At 39.0% G+C, this 20,950-nt stretch overlaps 1 protein-coding gene across 1 annotated transcript; it reads left to right on the top strand.

Annotated features, from left to right (window-relative positions):
- The first annotated feature begins 1,121 nt into the window (after window positions 1-1,121).
- On the top strand, window positions 1,122-19,664 carry sec14l7 (SEC14-like lipid binding 7). The gene is made up of 12 exons (XM_017432239.3): window positions 1,122-1,260; window positions 2,796-2,871; window positions 10,007-10,050; window positions 11,504-11,566; window positions 11,737-11,925; window positions 12,243-12,338; window positions 12,761-12,821; window positions 12,903-12,986; window positions 14,359-14,465; window positions 14,544-14,683; window positions 14,871-15,040; window positions 16,503-19,664. The coding sequence occupies exons 1-12, from the start codon at window positions 1,207-1,209 to the stop codon at window positions 16,631-16,633; spliced, it is 1,215 nt and encodes a 404-aa protein (XP_017287728.1). The 5' UTR covers window positions 1,122-1,206; the 3' UTR covers window positions 16,634-19,664.
- The last annotated feature ends 1,286 nt before the right edge of the window (window positions 19,665-20,950 follow it).

Below are 20,950 nucleotides of genomic sequence, written 5' to 3'. Positions count from 1 at the left end.
GCAGGAACTGGGAAACTGGTCTGAGTTGAAGGAAAGATGGATGGAGTAAATTGTAGACACCGTTGAAGGAAGGAAACCTATTTACCTTCCAGCACGACAATGACCCTGAACTCATCGCTGAAGCAACACTCCTGAGGTTTAAGGACGACCAGGTAAAGGTCCTGAAATGATCAGATCTTAACCAAGCTGAGAATCTCTGGTTTGATGTAAAGGTTACAGTTTAACAGAGAAGACTGGGTAGGATGCCCAGGGTGATTAGCTTTGTGTCAAGCTCATGGAGACTTGATGCTGAACTAAATGGATCTGTTGTTCACCATTTTTCTGATTTATATTATTTTAGAATGATTTAAAACAATGTTTTTGTCTTCATTGAACTTTAAAGTATCTTGCGAAATTAAAAAGACGCATTATGCAATTAAATTTCAGGTTTTAAGGCAAAATGGACAAATTACCAAGGTGGGTAAAATACTGTAAAAAAATAAAAACATCTTTCTTCTGTTTAGCAAACTAAGAGGTAATGTCCCAACAGAAGCACCAAATATGGAAATATGGATTTTAAACTAGTCATTCAATCTGTAATGTCAAAATAAACATGCTTAAATATTTTAATTTTTTTTTTAAAGTTACATGTGTAAGTTTTTACTCATCTGCATTTATTTAATACATTTTGTCTTCACTAATCAAAATGCTGATCAGTAATGCTGAACAGAATAGAAATGATTGTGACAGATAATATTTTAGAGAAGCTTCACTTGCTTGAAAGGGTTTAAACAAATTAGGATCAGCGTATCAAAGTATCAGCTCTTATCTGGTGTACCTTTATAAGACTGGATGTTCTAACGCCAGCTGTAGATAAATTTAATACATGTGTTATCTTGACTTGTCAGAATGTTGTGTTCAGGGTTTCACAAAGCAGCTCTGTGTGAACTCTTGGGACATAAACATTACAAGCACCTCATCGTATGAAAAAAAAATGAATCACAAATGCATGAAATGACAGAGTTTCTGCTTCTGTCCTCTTTAGGTTTTACTGGATGTGAAGTCGCAGCGGGGGGAAAGTCCACCTTCCTTTTTTTCTTTTTTTTTGTCTGTGTGTGTGTGTGGGGGGGGGAGGCGTGGTGTTTTAATACTCGTCTACCTGGATTTCCCTCCTGCATTCTTCATTCACGGACGCTGCCTCCGTCAGGGCGACTGCGCAGCCGAGACATGAGCGGACGAGTCGGAGACCTGAGCCCGAAGCAGGCTGAAGTCCTGACACAGGTGAGAGATCAATTACTAATCAATAGATCAGTAGGCTTTCATTTCAGCCTCTTTGCGGGGTGAGATTGTAATCTTCAGCCACACACATGGCTCTAATGGTGACAATTTATATAGAGATACTTCCCCTGTACTCCCACTACCCTCCAGGGTATAAAACTAGGTAATAGTTATTGATCAGATTAGTATTTAGCATAAAATGTTACCAATTCTGAATTTAAAAAAAAAGTATAAGTAGAATCTGTTTCAGTGAGTTGCAGGTGGAACATGTTTAAGAAGAGTTGTAAATGTTTCTTTTAAATCAGTGTTCTTCCAAAATACAAGTTTTTATTAAAAAAACCTAAAATTCTTAGATGTACTGTAAAAAAAATTTAAAAATATCAATCAGCCTGAACTAACCAAGTAACACCGATGATCTTTTTTGTGAATCAAAGATGCAATTGCATAAGCAATGAAACACCCTAATTACTTTTCTGCTCAAAATTTAGCAAATTATACATCAAAACGTGGCTTCATTGGGAATAGTGTGTATCGTAGTGGTACATCAAACAGCGTGGACAAGGTTGGCACAAAACTGAGAAGGAAAATAATGAAGATCAATGGGATTTTGGTGACACGCATGAGAAAACCCAGCACTCTTTGAAGCTCTGCAGCTCAGGCTTACTTCACATTAGAAACGTAGTTCAAAATTTAAATGAGTCGCAGAAAGTTGAACTTTCCATGTTTGAACTGGAATTTTAATGTTTTTACCAAATTTGTAAATATTAACAGTTTAGGTTTAATGATTTTCACAGATTTTTACTCCAAATGTTCAACTGACAGCTGATGTTGTCACACACTTGAACTTTTTAATTGTCTAAAATGTTCAAATGTTTTGCAAACAAATTCTCCCTTCTCCCACAACCATTTTTGGTACCAGTACAAATGATGCATCAAAATAGAGGTATTTTTATCCTGTTTGTCTCTCATCGCTTTAGGGCTTCCAGTTTTCTCTCAAATCCCCCCCAGAATGCAAACCAAAAAGTTATATTTCAGCTCAAAATTATTTTTTTCAAAACTGGAAGTGGTATCTCCTACATAAAATGCTGTAGAAGCATAAAAATTCATGCGTGGAACCATCAAGTCTTCTGATGCTCACAGTTCAAGAACTTTTAAGATCCGACTTCTAGTTTTTCTGCATGACAACTTTGTTTGAGGTTTAATTTAGACTTTGCATTTCTGCCTGGCAGTCAAGAAGTGACAGACACAGGTGTGTTTTTACCATTGGGACCATAACAAGCCACTGGTAGCAGCTTTAACTTTCCTTTGATCTTGGCTCTCTTTACACATTAAAATGTAGACATTGTTTTCTTAGTTTAGATTATTACAAAGTTAAGATGGAAACTTTAACAGGAAATTGTATTGTTTGAATGTAAAATGATTGCATTAAAGTGCAAATTGTTAGGAGTTGCTAGACAATTCTTGCATTTTAAATAGCAGCTTGTAGTTGCTAATACAGAACTGATCATTTTAGTCCCATTTCTGCTTTTTGCCTCAAGTTTCGGGAGAGGATCCGGGACATCCTCCCCAGCCTGCCTGCTCAGCATGACCACTACCTCCTTCGCTGGCTCAGAGGTGAGTCCTGCTGCTCTCCATGTTCGCCTGTTAGGCAGTTTCTGTATGTAGGCAAGAAAAGACAAACTGGTTACGAGCGCCCATCAATCAGCAGAACATCTCCTCGTGCAAAAGATGACAGTTCTGCTACAGATTATAAAACGGAAAAGCGCAAAATGGCTGAATGCAACAGGAGAAACAGGATAGCCTGAAAAGAACGTGTTTAGGACATTTTTAAAGCCCTAATGTCTTCACAAGACACACGGAAGTAGTCATTTTTCACAAAGTCCAAACTCTCAGGCTCTTCCCCCTCCCTCTCTGCTGTGCTCCTGCTGTGCATACAAAGCACCTTCTGCAGAAGGTGATGCCAGTGATTCGGGTAGAAATGCCTCCTGGCTCCTAGTGACTGAAATATAAAAAAAGTGATTTCTTTCAGTACTGGAGACTTGGCTCAAAGCAGGGTGGTTGTTCTCCAGTCGAAGGGTTGGGGGTTTGATCCCCAGCCCAAGCACGCTGCAGACACTGAATGCCTCACTTTCCCTGACAGGCTTATCTGTGTGTGAGTGTGACTATAAAAGGTCTGTGTGTGTGAATGAGGGAAAGAGGTGCATTATAAAGTGCTTTGCAGACCCCGGAGAGGGTAAAAGGGAGGTTTTATAAGCGTGGATCATTTACTTTATTCTGAGCAAAAATTAACTCCAGCCCAATCCTCAAATGCACGTTGAGCGTGGGTCTCTGCCTCCAGCAGGGCGGTTCAAGTATATGGGAGTCTTGTTCATGGGTGATGGAAGGATGAAGCAGGATCGGTCTGTAGTAATAAGGGTGTTGCTCCGGTCTGTGGTGGTGAAGAAGGGGCTGAGCTGAAAGGTGACACATTCCGTACACTGGTTTGTCTGTGCTTCATCTATCACCTATAGTCAGGAGATATGGATCACGAAGCGATCCTGGATACAAGCGGCTGTAATGGCCTACCTTCATAGGGTGGCTGCGTTCAGGCTTAGAGATAAGGTGAAGAGCTCCATCATCTGGAGGGAGTTCGGAGTAGAGCCGCTGCTCCTCTTTGTCGAAAGAAATCAGCTGAGGTGGTTTGGGCATCTGCTTAGGATGTCTCCTAGGTAAATACCTGTGGAGGCTTTCTGAGCACTTCCCACTGTGGGGAGATCCTGGGATAAATCCCCAAGGGGAGCTGGAGAGTGTCACATGGGAGAGTCCAGGTCGTCCTGGATCTGTTGCCTGATTGACGCGACCACAAACGAGCTGAAGAGGACGGACAGATGGTCCAACCTAATGGAAGCACAGCCCCTCCCTGTATGAAAGGGGATCATCACAGCTCATTTTCCTCTGATACAAAAACAAAACAGAGCCGGAGTATTTCACAAACAGCCTGAGGCAGGTGCACGGCTACAACCGAACCTGTTCCTAACATGACACGAGGTTTAGTGTCAGGGGAAGACCGGAGAGAGGACATACCAGAGCCATGTGCTTTGGTATCGACACCTGTCGAATGAGTTTTTACAAATTCTTTTCACACTACAGTGGTTCATTTACAGCAGGCTTGTGTGTATTTCCTGTTTGCATGTCTTAGTGATTACACAGTCACTGAGTACATACAGGTTTGTATGAGATAAACCATTTTAGTTTAAATTATTACCATTCAAACCAAACAAATTTGGAGTTTTAAAGATGCATAAACATTGTTAATGCCCTCCACCATAAAAGGCGGGTGATCGTGTACCTGCCTTGTCTGTTTGTTTGTTAGCTAAACGTGTCATTAATATGATGGCGGTCAATGATGTTTTTTCATCTGTTAGCAAAATAGCTCATGAAACACTGGATGGATTTTAATGAAACTCTCAAAAGAAAATCAGTGAATGTACATATACAACTGATTACCTTTTAGAGTCAACCTGATTCAAGATGGCTCCCACAGCTAGTCAACCTTAGCAAACACTAAAAAGACTATAACTCAGTTAAGTTTACAGATATTGAGCTAAAATTTGGTGTGGTAGTAGCTGAGAGTCATCACTCACACGTACTTCAGTGGCTAACAGATTATGTAAGATCTTTGCTTAAAATCTTGGTGAGAAAAGCAGTGGTCAACATGGATTTCTTTTTTTTTTTTAAAGTTACTCTCAGTAAATTAGTTTTATTTTATTGTTTATGTTAAATGCTGTGTTTAAAGTTCTGATAAAGGAAAAACTGATGCAATAAAGCTGAGAGGAGATAAAGGAAGATAAACATTTTACAAGCTGTAAAAATGGGAATGATTAATTTCTCAATCTGAAAGGTGACTGAAGCTTCATCTGACAGATAGCTGAAGTAAAAAGTAACGATGGAATCGTTAGGATCTGTGCCCTCTTTGCATCTTTTGTGTTAGGTTTTTGATTGTGTTCTGTTTATGAGATCAGTAGTTCTGTTTGCTTCTTGGGTTCTGTGAGTTGTCTGTTTTCATCCTTAGATTGGTTCCCTGTGTTTCTTTGTGACGTGTTCTTGTGTGGTTTTCCTCTTCAGTCTCCCTCAGTCACCTCCTCAGTAGTTTTCCAGTCAGCCTGCCACGCCCACTTCACCTGTTCCCCATTACCTGTCACTCCATCTGCAGTCAAGGTTCCACTCACCCTCAACCCTTTATATTCAGTCACTTCCATTTTCTCCTCGCTGATTCATTATTATTTTTCAATGTCTGGTGTCTCCTTGTGTCTCCTCGGGACCCTTTTGTTTTTGTTGTCAGTCTGCATTCTGTGTCCAAATCCTTTATCCACAAACCTGATAGAAATACTTTTACTTCACACTTAAATCTATATAGTATATGTGCTTGTTTTTCCCCTTTGAGATTACTGAGTAAAGCCAAGTAGAATTGTTCGTTTTTCCCATAGGGAGTTATTATACCTGCTAGAATAAATCTCCTGAAGGGGGCATGTTGTTTGGTGTAAAGTAAGTGACTCAAACAGGAAATGACTTCTTTGTATCTTTTTAAAAACTCTGTGACTGTATTAAAAAAGTAAAGAGAGAGTGAAGATGTACTAAATAGTCATAAATATAATATAATAGTCATAATATATGTAAACTTATACAAATATTTTGTTTTTTTAAATCTGATAAACATTTTGACAATTTGGGATTTCAAGTCACACTTTAGCTTTAGATATTTCGGACAACTTTGTGTACTAATGAAAACCAAATTCAACTCCTAACTGTACAGTATAAGAACTTTGCTCATATTAACAAGTTATAAGTACAGTCATGGAAAAAGAAAGTCTTAAATGTACAAAAGCACACAACAGAGTCCGCCGTGTCATTATTTATTAAAGACAAAACAAACAATATGGGTAAAAAGCCACAAATCACACACCTCGTCTTGTTCGTCAGTTGAAAGGCTTCGTCGTTTTGGATGACTAATAAACCTCTGCACTGCCTTTGCCTTGATGGAAAATAACTGCAGTGTTTTGTCTCCTCCTGAATCTCTGGAGGCTCCTGCTGAAGCCTGTCGATGGCTTTATAGTTTGGATTACTTTAAACAACCAGGCGTGGCTCTCTGTGATTCACAGGCATTACTGATTGTCTGAGTGCAGAGTGACGCAGTAATTACACACAATCAACAGTAAATGTGTCTTAGGAGTCATCTTAAAGGAGAAATGACTGCAGTGTTAAAGCAGTGTTCATGTCAGTAATGACTAATAAAACTCAGTAATACAGTGAAAGGTATTCACTGCTTCTGACACAAAATATATGTGTAACTGAGCACCAAGGAGAGGACAAGTTAAGGCCACTCTTAGCTGAATGAGGGTTTTAGACTGCCCGGCCTTCAGCCGTAATGATTACAACATGCTTTGTGCTGATTCATTTAAGGTGTTGCTCCAGGCTTGTTGTCGATTGCTGTGATTTGCAATTGTAAGAGTTGATGCTGCTGTGCACAAAAGTAATTAAAAACAACAGAACATTTCCTAAAGACAATCTACGGGCAGTGAGAATGTGTGTGAGAGAGGCTCCTCAGGCCTCTCCCTTGGTATTCTTCATGCAGCACAGTGCAAATAACCTGCAGCCCTGTCGTCGCTTCTGGATGCTGCACATTCTGTCACTACCTGTCTAAATATAATTAATTCTCACATAGCTACTTTATTCAAAGCTGTAAGCCAAGTTTTAGCTACAGTGGGGGACATAAATACAGTAGTTGATGAGTTTGGAAGTTTGCTCACTTACGAAGAAATCCAGAATACACAAATTACCTACAGATTGATTTGAAAGTCATTGAGTTTTTTAAGTATTTCATGCCCTTCAGCCCAGCCAGAAGGGTCTATGTTCTATCCATTCCTTCCACCACCATGGATGAGACCAAAGAGCTGTCAAAGGACATCGGGGACAAGCTAGTAGATCTGTCCGAGGCTGGAATGAACTACAAGACCATCAACATTAAGAAATAGAAGAAATAAACTGTAAAATGGCCATCAATCGTCCTTGATCTGGAGCTCCATAAAAGATCTTGCCTCATGAGGTGAGGATGATTCTGAGAAAGGTGAGGGAGGAGGAGCTTGTTAATGATCTAAATGAACCTGGGACCACAGACACCAAGAACACTATTGGTAACACACAACACTGTAATGCTGTGTCCAAAATGTCCCTATGTTCAAAAAGGCACATGTACAGGCCTGTCCAATGGACGGAGCCATATACTCTAGAACAGGGGTGTCCAATCCTGGTCCTTGAGGACCACCATCCTGCATGTTTTACTTGTTTCTCTGCTCCAACACGCCTGATTTGAATCAATGGGTGATTAACAGGCTTCTGCAGAACATGAAGAGGTGATTTAACCACTGAATCAGATGTGTTGGAGCAGGGAAACAAGTAAAAAAAGCAGGATAGTGGCCCTCCAGGACCAGGGTTGGACACCCCTGCTCTAGAAACCTGGAGAAGAATCTTCTTCTGTCAGCCAGAACACTGAAGGTGGGTCATTGGTGGGTATTTCAGGATGACAATGACGCATACCATACCACCAAAGTAACAAAAGAAGAAGCAGATTAAGGTCATGGAGGGACTTATAGCTTGACACTAAATACTTGGCTTTAGCACTTGCAGGGAAGTCATTAAGTCTGCAAGCAGAATGTCAGCAGCAAGTTTGTTGTTTGATTAGGTGATTGATTGAATTCCCTAACTTCGACCTTGTTAATCATTGACTTCTTTCCTATAAGTTTCCCTGGTCTGACCTCGTGTCCATGGCCTGGACGGTGTCTGAGCTGCCTTCACATTCAGCAGGAAATGTCTGCTGTGCAAAACGAGTCTTCAGTAAAGCTGCAGAGTCTAAGAGTTGTACGTGCAAGTTTGAACAAAATTTGCGGATTCTTTTATCTGCAGGAATTTGTGGAAGTTTGTGAGGAAATGTTGTTTTTTTTTTTATTCGGACATGAAAACCACACAAAAAGCAGCAAAGAAGTCCTGCCACAAAAAATAAAAGAATAAAAATATAGAATTTATATACATTTTTAGTAAAATAGTTAAAGTCAAGTTCTCCTCTTATTTGTCCCTTAATAGAAAGCTTTGGTCCGTTTTATAAAGACAAATGTAGTTAAATGTCTCATCGCAAGTTGCACCTTGACCACACACTGTTCGTATCCATCAACAAGCTTCTGACTGATATTTGAGCACTCTGCTTGGCACATTTGGCAGTTCATTTAAATTGGTTGGTGACTTGGCTTTTAAGCATAATCGATAAATCTTTAAAAGACATGAGATCCGGGCTTTGGGAAGGCCGTCCTAGAAGCTCATTGTTAGCCAGCTTTAACCAGTTCTGATGTGTTTGGGATCATTGTCTTGTTGGAACACCCAGTTGTGTCCAAGTTTTAACAGTCGAGTTGTCAACTTCCCCTCAAACCAACAGCTTGACAGTGGAAACTTGGACACAAATGGGCGTACTATGATGACAACGATCCCAAACTCTCAATAAGCTGGTTTCCAACTGGACGAAGCAGGCTAACGTTAGCCTCCTGGAATGACCTTCCCAAAGCCTTGACCTCAACTCTGTTGAACATATGCGGACAATGATTAAAAGCCAGGTTTGTGCCAGAAAGTCAGTTTACCTATTTAAATGAACTCTACAATTTGGTCAAACATCCAGCCAGAATTACACCAGAAGCTTGTTGACAGACACAAAAAAACTTGTGATCACAGCTTACTCAGGGGCTTTTTTAATCAAATATTACAGGGGTTGTGTGTATAATTTTGAGAACGGTTCAAATAAACTGTTAAAATAATATGACATTCATGCCCATGATGAGTAAATAAAAACTGCTGACTGCACTGCTGTGTGGTGCTTCAGGACGCTCTCGTCTCTGCTGGTTTATCTGTCGCACAGTTCAGGGGGGTCGAGATCGATGAGCGACTCTGTCAGTGGAGTTTGATGTTTGCAGTGATTCTTGACTTTGAACGCGTCCTCTGCTCGGTTGAAAACAGGCAGGCGGTTTTAAACTGTGCCGAAGGTTCTGTTGTATGAACAGGAGTCGATCTGTAAATGTGTTTGATTAACGTCTGATTGAAGAAATCCAAAGTACATCTAAGCGCTTCTCAATTCACTTTGCTTTTTTTTCTGTCTGCTCTCATGATTTAATACACTTCAAACGAGGGCTTTATGATGAGCTAAGAGTGGGCTTATTCTTTCAGGCAGGACAGATTAAACACTCGTTTTTCTCCTGATGCACTTCTGATTTCATGCTTCCACGTTCCTTCTCTCCTCCTGTCACTTGTTCACTTTCTGCCTTTTGAATGATCAAATCTGCTCTGTAAAATTCAGCTAAAAGAGATGATGAGAGGGATAAGAAACATGAGTTTGTACTGTGCAGAATGTGTCTAAATCTCTTCTTTCTATGGATGTTTCATTTGAATGTACATAAGTAATGAACCACACAAAGTACTCCAATTAGTTCTGTTAAATGGGGAGAAAATCCTGCCTTAAATAATTCTATTAAATAATAAACTAAATAATAGTGCATATATACGTATTTACCCCTTTATAATATAAAATCTAGTTTGAAATAAGACAAAAACAGAATAAAAATAGACTTAATTTCTTACGTTTTCATGTCTGTTTTATGCCTATTAAAGTATCTTTGTCTTTCAAAACAAAATGTAATCTAATGTGGATTTTTTTTTTTTCCTTTTTCTTTTTCAGCTCGTAGCTTCAATATTCAGAAATCCGAGGCCATGATCAGAAAGGTAAATGTTTTGTCGTTCAGGTGTTTGACACAACTTTAGTTTGAGCTGTTCAGCTCAACTTTTTTCATTTATTCCTAAACGCTTTTGACGAAGTCACTTTTATTTCGACACATTTATTCTACAAGTATTATTTACTTTATCGATTATTCCTAATATGTTCATGAGGAGGTTATATAATAAAATATGGTGCAATGTTAATGATTAAATGAAGGTTACTCAACAGTTTTAGACTTTTGGCCTCTGACAGAGCATCTGCAAATAAGCAAGAGTGCTTTTTATTTTTAAAGATTAAAGTCTAAAAAAATAAAACTTACTTTTGAAGATTGACTTCTGCAGAAAAGGAACCAGTGATCCAAGAGGTTTAGAACCATCAATAATGTTCAACATTAGAAAATCAGAGGGATTTTTTATTGATCTGGTTTGGACTAATAGCTGAAGAATATTAAAAAAAATTTTTTTTATTAGAAAACGTAAAAATCTGGAGAACAACAGCGACATTAGACATCCAACTGTTGAAATAATATAAATCAAAGTGGTAGCTCACTAACTGATTATTGCATATTTTTGATAGAAAATAATCACTTTAAGTAATGCTTTTAAGTAAAGTTATTTTGTTTTTCTGTAACTTCTTACAAAGTACTGATTTAAAGGGTTTCCTTTTTTTAATTGCACAAATTCATTAAAACATTTTCATTTAGTTACGGGTGATGTTGTAAAAATAAATAAAGAAAATTTAATTTAAACTAGTAAAACATAATAAAGTGACAGTAAATGTTCAACTGCACTGAGTTCATTTAAAGAAGTTTGGCTCGATTTCCACTCTAAGAAATAAAACTCGAATGTTCCTTGAATTATTTTATCTTAAATTGAAATATTTTAGTTAATTTTTAACAGCTGAAATATGCAGCTTTTGTTGTATTAAAGCAGTAATATGAGATATTAAGCAACCATAAATCCACCTTAACCACTTTGCTGAAAATGTACGGTCTTTTATTGAAAAAGGTGAATTTCTTACTTACATGCATTGTAAGCTATGGAGCCAATTTATTTTTTATTTATTTTAACAAACTATGAGCTTTTTTGCTTCTTGTGTTGTGAGAAAATTTAACCTTTTTTAATCCATTGCCATTTATGAACTATTTAGGAACTATAAGTAATTATTAGTAATTATTATTTTTACATGTAAACGATCTAATGTGTTGGAAACCAGTTGACACAGTTAAGTGAATCTAACGTTTCATTTCTCAGAGTGTTCCTCTTTATTCTTGCAGACGTTTCCTGCTTTTAGAGTAATATCTATACGATTTTGTCCAGACATGGAAAATCCAGCAGCATGTTTTGGAGAATCACAGGAGTTTTCTCTTGTCACCTGTGTTTGTGTGCTGATGAGTTTCACTTCCTCGTTTGGATGAACACTCATGACTTCCTCTGCCTCCTCTTCCTCTCCCTGCAGCACGTGGAGTTCAGGAGACAATTTAATGTAGATACCATTGTGTCGGAGTGGAATCCTCCAGAGGTAACTCGTCATGTTTTTAACCCCCTTCTTTTGGTCCCACCTGTCTGAGATATGCTGTCCCTGCTCAGGTGCTTTAGTTTAGTTTCTTCTTGTTGTTTCAGGAAACACACCTGTTTCAGGCTCTGTAGTTGGGTGTCACTCTCATCTGTTTGTTTGTGTTGCTCCATCAGGTGATAGAGAAGTATGTGTCAGGAGGCATGTGCGGCTATGACCGTGAAGGGAGTCCGATCTGGTACGATGTGATTGGTCCTCTGGATCCTAAAGGCCTGCTGATGTCAGCGACCAAACAGGACTTCCTGAGGACAAAAATCAGACACTGTGAGATGCTGCGGCAGGAGTGTCAAAGGCAGTCTGAGAAGGTCCACTGATGTGTCCTCCTCTCCTTCCCTGTTCACTTTCCTGCTCTCGTGTCCTTCATTCCTCTTTTCTCTGCTCTCCATATCAGCGTAAACTTGTTTCTTTGCTTCTCTGCTTTTTCGCTTTTGTTCTGCCATTTTTCTTTGCTTTTATTCTTTACTTCCTCCCCCTCTTTCTTGGTCCATCCTTTAGTTTTCCTCACCTCTCACATGCCTTGCTCTTGTTGCTCTGTTTTTCAACTGGTCTCCTTCTTTCTGACTTCATGTTTCCTGCCACTCTGCTCGTCGTCTCGTCCTCTAACCTCCTCTCTCTGCCTCAGCTGGGGAAGAACATTGAATCCATCACCCTGATCTACGACTGCGAAGGACTTGGACTGAAGCACCTCTGGAAACCTGCAATTGAGACCTACGGAGAGGTTTGTCGTGGACTCACACATGAATCACATCTGTTTACTGACGCACAACGTCTGTACAGTCAGCTGGAAGGTGAACCCCCGTCCCAGACTCAAATCTTACAAGACTCAAACAAGCTTCCCTCAAGATTTTCTTTATATTTCTGTCCTTCTGTGGGTTCTGAATGTATTGGTTGGAGTTTCAGAGCAAAAGGGATGAATGCATATTGTATGCATGGACCACTTTTTTTTAACATATTTTAAAATTATTTAAAATTTTTCATTATTTATTTTCATTATTCTGGAGTATTAATACTAGAAATATTACTTATAATCAAATAAAAATAAAATTAAATTCCAGATTTTAAAGCATCACAATAAAAAACATTATCTATGGGGTGGATACTTTTGCAACCCACAGAATAAGATGTCTCTGTGTCCTGTAGGTCCTCACGATGTTTGAAGAAAACTATCCTGAGGGCCTGAAGAGGGTGTTACTCATCAAAGGTACCTGAGCTTTTTTTGTTTGTTTGTCCTCAGAGTTGTGTTCATGATTTTAGGCTGAAGGATCTTTTCATTTTGTTGTAGCTCCCAAACTGTTCCCGGTAGCCTACAACCTCATCAAGCACTTCATGTGTGAGGAAACCAGACGCAAGATCATGGTTTTAGGAAGTAAGACAGTTCTCTTTTTTCATCCCATATCGACATGCATGCTGTGGATGTGCATAATAATGGTTTGTTATTTGGTTCCATATTCCAAAGTCCCACACTGCATCTTTGATGTAAAAAAAAAACAAGATTCCACTGATGTAGTTTGTCAAGGGGGTGCTAACCTTTCATTATCATCATTCTTTCAGCAAAAGGTTTAATGAAAAGCCATTGAGAGATATTTATAAAACGTGTACTCAGCTGTCAAACCTATAGTCCAAACGAAAAAGCCTTAAAATGAATTCTCTATTTTTCAGTCTATAAATAACTAGAAAAGCAGAAAATTATCATATCTGAGCTGGAAGGAAAAAAGAATCAAGCTTTTCTGGGTACCAAATAACAAATCAAAATCCAAATAACTAAATAAATAGTTGTAAATCAGCTAAATGGCTGCGTGCTTCACTGTTTTATCCGTTTTTCTGATTTATAATGTAGTTTTGTTTTAAATGAATTCATTAGTGGGCCGCATTGGGCTCACTCGGGGGCCGGATGTGGCCCCCGGGCCACAAGTCAAATAACCCTGGTTTATATTGTTTTTGATACAGTGTGTAAAGCTGTGACATAAGTAAAGATTTTAAGTAAATAAAAAGTAAAAACAATCAAGTAAATTTGTGCCCAGATGTTTATATGTACTCATCATAGGCATGAATGTCAGAATTTAGGGCTTTTATTAACTAATTAGAACTTTTTTTGGTTGTTTTGTTAGTTTTTTTTTATGGTGGAATGAATAAACAACAACTTCAATATTTTTAAAAAACAGTCATTGGGTGCACACATTTAAATTTATTATGGAATCTCTCTAAATTACACATGTTCAGTATTTCACACAAGCTCAAATATATCCATACAACTCCTACTAATATTTAGTTAAATGTTTCTTAAGAAGTTGCCCCTCAATTACACACGTTTTGGATTCATCGACAAGCTTTCTAGTATAATTCTGGCTGGATATTTGAGCACTTTTCTTGGCAGAATTGGCATATCTTGTCAGAAGTCGGACTTTTCGGAAGGCTATTTCAGAACAGGAAGTTAATAGGCCTTGTCAAGTTAAAAGACCCTTATCAAAAGATTTAAGTGAGTGTATGTATGTATTTGAGCTGGTATGCAATTTTGAACGTTTGGATTAGAGAAGAACAACAACACTTTCAAACTTTAGCACCCAGTTCTTGTTTTTAAAGATCAGTATAATCATTCCAACTTGGAAAGAAATGGTTATAGTCAACCATTAAAAGCCCTAAATTAAGATGACATCCATGGCTGTGATGAGTGGATGTAAACTTCTGACCACAACTGCTCCTGAGTTAATTTATTTTAAAAATCATGTGTGTGCTTGCAGGTAACTGGCCTGAAGTCCTACAGAAACACATTGACCCAGACGAGCTTCCTGTGTTCTATGGAGGAAACCTGACCGACGCCGACGGAGACCCTCGCTGCAAAACCATGGTGAGAAACGAGCGTAAACGATGTGCTGCTTGTCTCAAAGACTGTCACTGAAAACTGTTGCGTTATGTGTGATCATAGATAAATTATGGAGGTGCGGTCCCAAGGTCCTACTACGTGCAGGACAGTCTGAAGGTCGAATACGACAGCAGCGTTACAGTCGGCCGTGGCTCCAGCTTCCAGCTGGAGTTTGATGTCACTGCTCCCAGCAGCCTCCTGAGGTACAGCGGCAGGATCAGACTGTGGTCTGAAACATGTCAGATGTTGCAGATACAATGAAGAACTCATTAAGATCTACTGTATGAAAAAAGTGGTTCAAATAAATCCTCATGCTCATGATGAATGGATCTAAACGTCTGACTGTACGTATGGTAATTTGAAAAGCTGATCTGCTTGGTTCCCCCTCAGGTGGCAGTTTGCCAGCGATGGAGCTGACATCGGGTTTGGAGTATACAGGCGAACCAAGGGGGGCAGCAGTCAGAAGGTGGCAGAGATGATGCAGGTTCTTCCCAGCGAACGCTACAACGCTCACCTGGTTCCTGAAGACAGGTGCTTCACCTGCTCTGAGCCAGGAGTCTGTGAGTATCAGTGCCACAGAGGACATCACAATCTTAACAAATAAATGATGGAAATTAATGTTCCATAATTGATCAAACTTCCTGATACAGTGGGGAAAATAGTGATTTGATCCCCTGCTGATTTTGTGAGTTCACCGGCTTACAAAGAAATGATCAATCATTCATTTTTATGGTAGTTTATTTTATTGGAGAAAGACAAAATATCACCTAAAAATCAATAAAAACACATTACTTAGGAATAAAAAAGTTTATTTGAGTGTCACTGAGTGACTTAGGGCTTGTTGGCAGCACAGCAGTGAGACGTTTCTTGTACTTGTTCACCAGTTTTGCGCACATCTCAGGAAGGATTTTGTCCCACTCCTCTTTACAGAAACCCTCCAAATCAGTGGTGTCCAATCCTTGTCCTGGAGGACCACTATCCTGCATGTTTTAGTTGTTTCTCTGCTTTGACACAGCTGATTTGAATAAATGAGTGGTTAACAGGCTTCTGTAGAACTTGAAGACCTGCTGAAGAGCAGGGAAACAACTAAAGCATGCAGGATAGTGGCCCTCCAGGACCAGGATTGGACACCGCTGCTTTAAATCCTTTAGGTTTTTTGGCTGCCACTTGGCAACTCAAAGCTTCAGCTCCCTTCACAGATTTTCTAAAGGGAGTGAGGTCTGGAGACTAGTTAGGTAGCTCCATGACCTTAAATCAGTTTCTGACTGGCCTGTGAGGGAGTTTCTGAAATGTCTCAAAACTTTTACGGACATTTCAGATGCATGTGTGCTGAGCAGAGACAGACCGTATAAACGCCAAGCATGCTGAAAACCTGCTGACTGGAGTTGAGTAAACTTTTAAACTGACTAGATGTGCTGATCAGGCAGACAGAGTCATTCAGCATCAGCATTTAAGCGGTCCGTTTCAGTGGGTCTAAGCTCAGCACACATACATTCGTGTAGTAACACAGACATTGTTCAGTTCAGAAAACATTTATTAAAGTGGCTTTGCTACAAGACGTAGTCAAAGTTTTACACTTTATTAAAAGCGTTTGAAGTTCATGACAGTAGTAACAGCCTGGATATCACAATAAACCAACCAACATGGATTTTTATTTGGTACAAAACACACAATGCGTGTATGTACTCGACGTCTATGAACAATTAGGCTCAGTCAGCCGACACTCTGAATGTCTTTGAACACTTTAAACACTCCTACTTGTTCATCGCTGTCTGGTAACGTCAACGACATCCTGTTCTGCCAAGGCACAGCTCACAGATTTGTCTGTCACAGTTTCCAAAAATTCACTATTTTGTGGCAGTAAATGTTGCACACACACTATTACCTGATAAACAGACATTATATAACAGAAACATGACCATGTGAACTTCAGGCCTTCAGCCCCCCGATGCTCTGTAATCCAGCCATGCTTTGTAAATCCAGCTGTTAGCCGTTACTGACTGTGTCTTCTGTTTTGTGCAGATGTGCTGTGTTTTGACAACAGCTACAGCTACCTCCAGTCCAAGAAGGTGAGCTACAAAGTTGAGGTTATTCCTCCTTCAGACGCACAGATGCAGAGTTCCCTCAGCAGAGGAGACGGGAGGCTGCAGTGAGGACGACCATACCTGAAGCAACACATTCCCATCACCATTTTCTTCAACAAAATCCACGTTGTTGCGCTACAGCTGGATTGACCACCATTTTGCCCTGTATATTAGTCTGTAATCAAGTACATAATTAGTACCAGGACGAAAAACCATGCTTTGAGCACAGTGCAAGTAAAACTATAAAGAAAAGTTGAAACGAAAGCAACAATGTGAGCAAAAAAGGCTCAAAACAAACAACTCTACCATGCCTTAGAGTTATAAAAATCTAAATTATACATTGCAGCTAAGATGAAATATTTCTTTTATCACATAATAAAAACAAAACGCTTAAACATGAATTCTGCAGCCAACCAGCAGAGGACACATGACATTGTGTATTTTGTTCCTGTGTGGTGCTGGTTGGACGACCTTGGTGAGCTTCTTTAGTCTGCAGTGATTGGTTAACTAACTGGTTGTGTCTTTACACTCTTGTTTTTGATTTCAAATAGTTAGTTTTGGTAGGAAAGCTCTCGATGCTTGCAAAATTCGTCAGAGAATTTAAAATATCAGTTTGCAGCTAAAGAACAGAACTTTGGACTGATTTGTATTGTGCTGCCACCTACTGGCAGCTCCTGGCACTGTCTGGTTCTCCTTGCAGCACTTTGATTTGATTGGTTGAACTTGGCTTTGCTCGATCAATCACCCTCAGAGTATTATTTTGAAAGTGCCTGTAGAAGTTTTGAGCCATCTGTGATGTGAAGTCAACAAAATTGAAAAGTGAAGTGGAAAAGGAACCCATTTTATCTTGGTTCCTTCCTTAATTGATGAGTTTCTGGCAACTCATAAAGCACTACTTTTTATTGTAAAATGTGTCAAATTGAGCTGTAGTACCTTATAATATAAAATGTATAATAGACACAATTGAATTACTTTTGTAATTATTGTTTTTCTTGTTATATTGATATTTTTCAAAACGTGTAGCTTAAAGTCACAGGTTAAAAAAAGGTTGACCTCAGGGTGAATCTATCAGGAGTTAATCTGTATGTTGGCAATATACAGTCACGGTAAACAGAAAGTCCACATTCTTTTAATTCTTGGCTTTCACTTTTCATGATAATAATAATAATCTGGTCTTTACCAGGTTCTGAAACTATTCAAATCTAACCTCAAGTGTAAAAGAACAACAGATTCCACTGTGTCATTTATTATAAAACAAAAATGAAGCCAAAATAGAAAAGGTGTGTGTGAAAAACAAAGTCTACCCTTGCTGCTACTGTAGGATTTAAGTGGGAAACTGGAAGCTGCTCCATCTCAGACTCTATAGGCCTCAGTTAGCAAGTTAATGGTTAAAGTTCATTAACAAGTATGGCCTGTTGAAAAGAGTTGCGGAAGAAATCCTCTTCTCTCTAAACAGAACATGGCACCATGACGTAGGTTTGTAAAGTTTTGACGGAATGAACCACAGGACTTCTGGAACGTTTCTTTTTTTTTTGCACACAGCTTTTTCATTTTGGCTTGGTTTTTGTTTAATATATACAACTGGATCATCAATCATAAACGTGACCGCGTCAATCTTAAGTCTTGAGAAATGAAGCAGCATTTTGCTTGCAAATTTAGGACAACAGCAGCAAAGGTCTAATTTAGAAGGATTTTGTTAAATCTACACTTCAAAGCAGAATCGTGTTTACCTTCATAAGCTATTCCTCCGATGCTGAAGGCCCCTTTTTCCTCAGCATGAATACATCTGTTTGAAGGGATCTGCTACCTATGGATGGATCAGAGTCAGTGGGCCACTGGGCACAGCACAGACTTTTAAAAGGACCCCAACCCCTCAGAAACAACAAAAAAACTGAGTCCAAAAAAACACTGCCAGGCCTAGTTGTACTTCTGTGTTTCTTTAAAGCTGCTTTACCGTTGTCTTGTGAATTGTCATTTTATGACGTTTCTGTTTTTCTGTAACAGTTAATTGGCTTTTTAGGGTCATAAAAGGTAAGATAAGACTTTATTATCCCGAAGAGAAGTTCAGTACCATCTCCTTGGTGTTTCCTGTGTTGAGCCTGCAGTTGGTTTCTGTGACACCACCCAACAAAGTCCTTCACCGGGCTCCTGTACTGCCCCTCTTTCCCAATGCCAGTGTCTTCAGAGAGCTCTGAGATGTAGAACAAATCTGCTGTGTAGAGGGTGAAAAGCAGAGTTCCCCTGGGGTGGAAACACTGCCTCCCATCTTGACAAACTGTGGTCTGCCAGTCAGGCGGTCGGTGTTTAAAGCCACAGGGTGGGGGTCAGCAGGCATGCTGGTTATTTTTTCTAGAAGTAGGATGAGTTGGATGGTATTAAAGGCGCTTGAGAAATAAAAAAAAAAAAAGCACAATTCTTACAGCGCAGCCCCCTTCGTCCAGGTAAGACCAGGCAGGTGACGGGCTGGTGGAGACGTAGAGGACAGCATCTTCAACCACCCATCCTGTGCGTGCAGCACCTGGGGGTGCAAAAGATGCAGCACCAACCTCTCCTGACCCTTCATCAGCTGGGAGGAAAGGGCCACAGGCCAGAAATCGTTATATGGATACTGAGACAATACATGAGGTTTACCAAAAGGCAGGGACTTTCCCCAGACAAAAAGTTGGTTGTTTTTTTTGTTTGTGTGTTTGCATTTATATTTTTGGTGTCATATCTTGTTAGCATTGTTTGTGTCGTATTAAGTCTCTGTGGTTTTGCTTTTGGTCGACATGTTGTGCTCCTTATAGTTGATTTAGATGTTTTCAGAAGATGTAATGTGTCTGGGTGAAGGCTCCTCAGATGGTTTGATCCCTCTGATATTTTCGGTCCCTGGAGCTCTGCTCTGATCCATCCATGCAGCCATGAGACTGAGGGTTTTATGTGAAACTGTTGGGTTTGATAGCAGCCAGATAACCACAAGAAAGAACACACACACAGGAGGTTAAACACTTAATGTTGGTTTTGTTAGATTGTTGTCGACGTTGTGTGATGCAATTTTTTGTTCTTAATTTGTTGTACTTTAATTTGTTACAATAAAATAAAAATGCCAGATAAATCTTTAAGTTATAATTCTGAATTTTTTAGTTTGATTTGTGACAAAGTATTGATTTTTAATTTCCACAAATAACTTCTTCAGGTACATCTAGTTTATTAAAGTAATGCTAAAAAAATTGTGTGTTAACATATGAAACCCTGTCAAAAATGTTGAGGTTGTTTTTAATATTACAAGTACACATGTCATTGTTTAAATAACTAGTATTTAATTTAAATAATGACAGAAAAACTAAAAGCAAAAGCTTAGGACTAAATTACATAACATTACAATTTTGAAGTTGGATGTAGTAAATAACTGTGTTTAACCAGCCTTCCTTGAAGTAAATGCATATCATATTTTAAAGAAAGATCCTGTACAATTATTGAATGCTTAGACTGTGAATTAAAGATCACTCTCATCTACTACCACACCAAAATCTGGAATGATATCTGTAAACTTTATTGAGTTATAGCCAATTTTGTGTTGGCTAATGTTGATTAGCTGTAGTGGCCAACTTGAGTGGGATCAACTCCAAAAGTTAATCAGTTGTAGAGGTACATCCATTTATTAATTCATGAAGGTTTTGTTAAAATCCGTCCAGTGGTTCATGAGATATTTTGCTAACAGACAGTGCTGATTATAACAGTTAATGCCAAATATTTTAGGAAAAATGTTGCAATATGGAGATCTTTAAGTATGTGTTGTGATTAACTCTCAGCTACTACCACACCAAGTTTTAGCTCAATATCTTGAAAATGTACTGAGTTATAGCCATTTTGTGTTGACTAATGTTGATTAGCTGTGGTGGCCATCTCGAATCAATCAGTTGTAGATGTATGTCTGATGATTCATTTCTGAGATTTTCATTAAAATCTGTCCAGTGGTGGATGAGATATTTTGCTAAACAGACAGACACAGGTAAATTCGTTATATCGTATTTGGGCAGCAGGTAATAAAAAAGTGGCCCCATATTTGTGTTTGGCCTTGGGGTCCTAAAGTCAGCAAATGCGGCTCTGTGTCCACCAGGTGGCGCTGAGACACAACACAAATACCTCAGTGGCTGCAATAAATAACAGCTGATCAGGGAATTTTCGAGCCTGATAACAAACACATGATTTATAAGCAGCAAAACGGTAAAAAGCAAATAAAATGCTGCCTTATTCAGGCCGATTATGCTTATTAGGGTAATTAAAATATTTAAATCAATTTGAACTCCTTCATAAACGGACTGTGGGATGCAGTAATGAGGATAAAATGAGTGCTGTGCGGACAAACCCAACTCCGGCTGCGGAGGTTCTGTTCGGGGCTGTCTC

Source organism: Kryptolebias marmoratus, linkage group LG14 (assembly GCF_001649575.2).
Source record: "Kryptolebias marmoratus isolate JLee-2015 linkage group LG14, ASM164957v2, whole genome shotgun sequence".
NCBI classification, from domain to species: domain Eukaryota; kingdom Metazoa; phylum Chordata; class Actinopteri; order Cyprinodontiformes; family Rivulidae; genus Kryptolebias; species Kryptolebias marmoratus.
Note: the sequence above shows the minus strand (reverse complement) of the source record. Positions and strands in the feature narration are given on the sequence as shown.

Coding starts and splice junctions, on each gene's coding strand:
- sec14l7 (XM_017432239.3), top strand. CDS start 1,207: ATGAGCGGACGAGTCGGAGACCTGAGCCCGAAGCAGGCTGAAGTCCTG. Junction 10,051..11,503: donor CCGAGGCCATGATCAGAAAG/GTAAATGTTTTG, acceptor CTCTCCCTGCAG/CACGTGGAGTTCAGGAGACA. Junction 14,466..14,543: donor ACCCTCGCTGCAAAACCATG/GTGAGAAACGAG, acceptor GTGTGATCATAG/ATAAATTATGGAGGTGCGGT.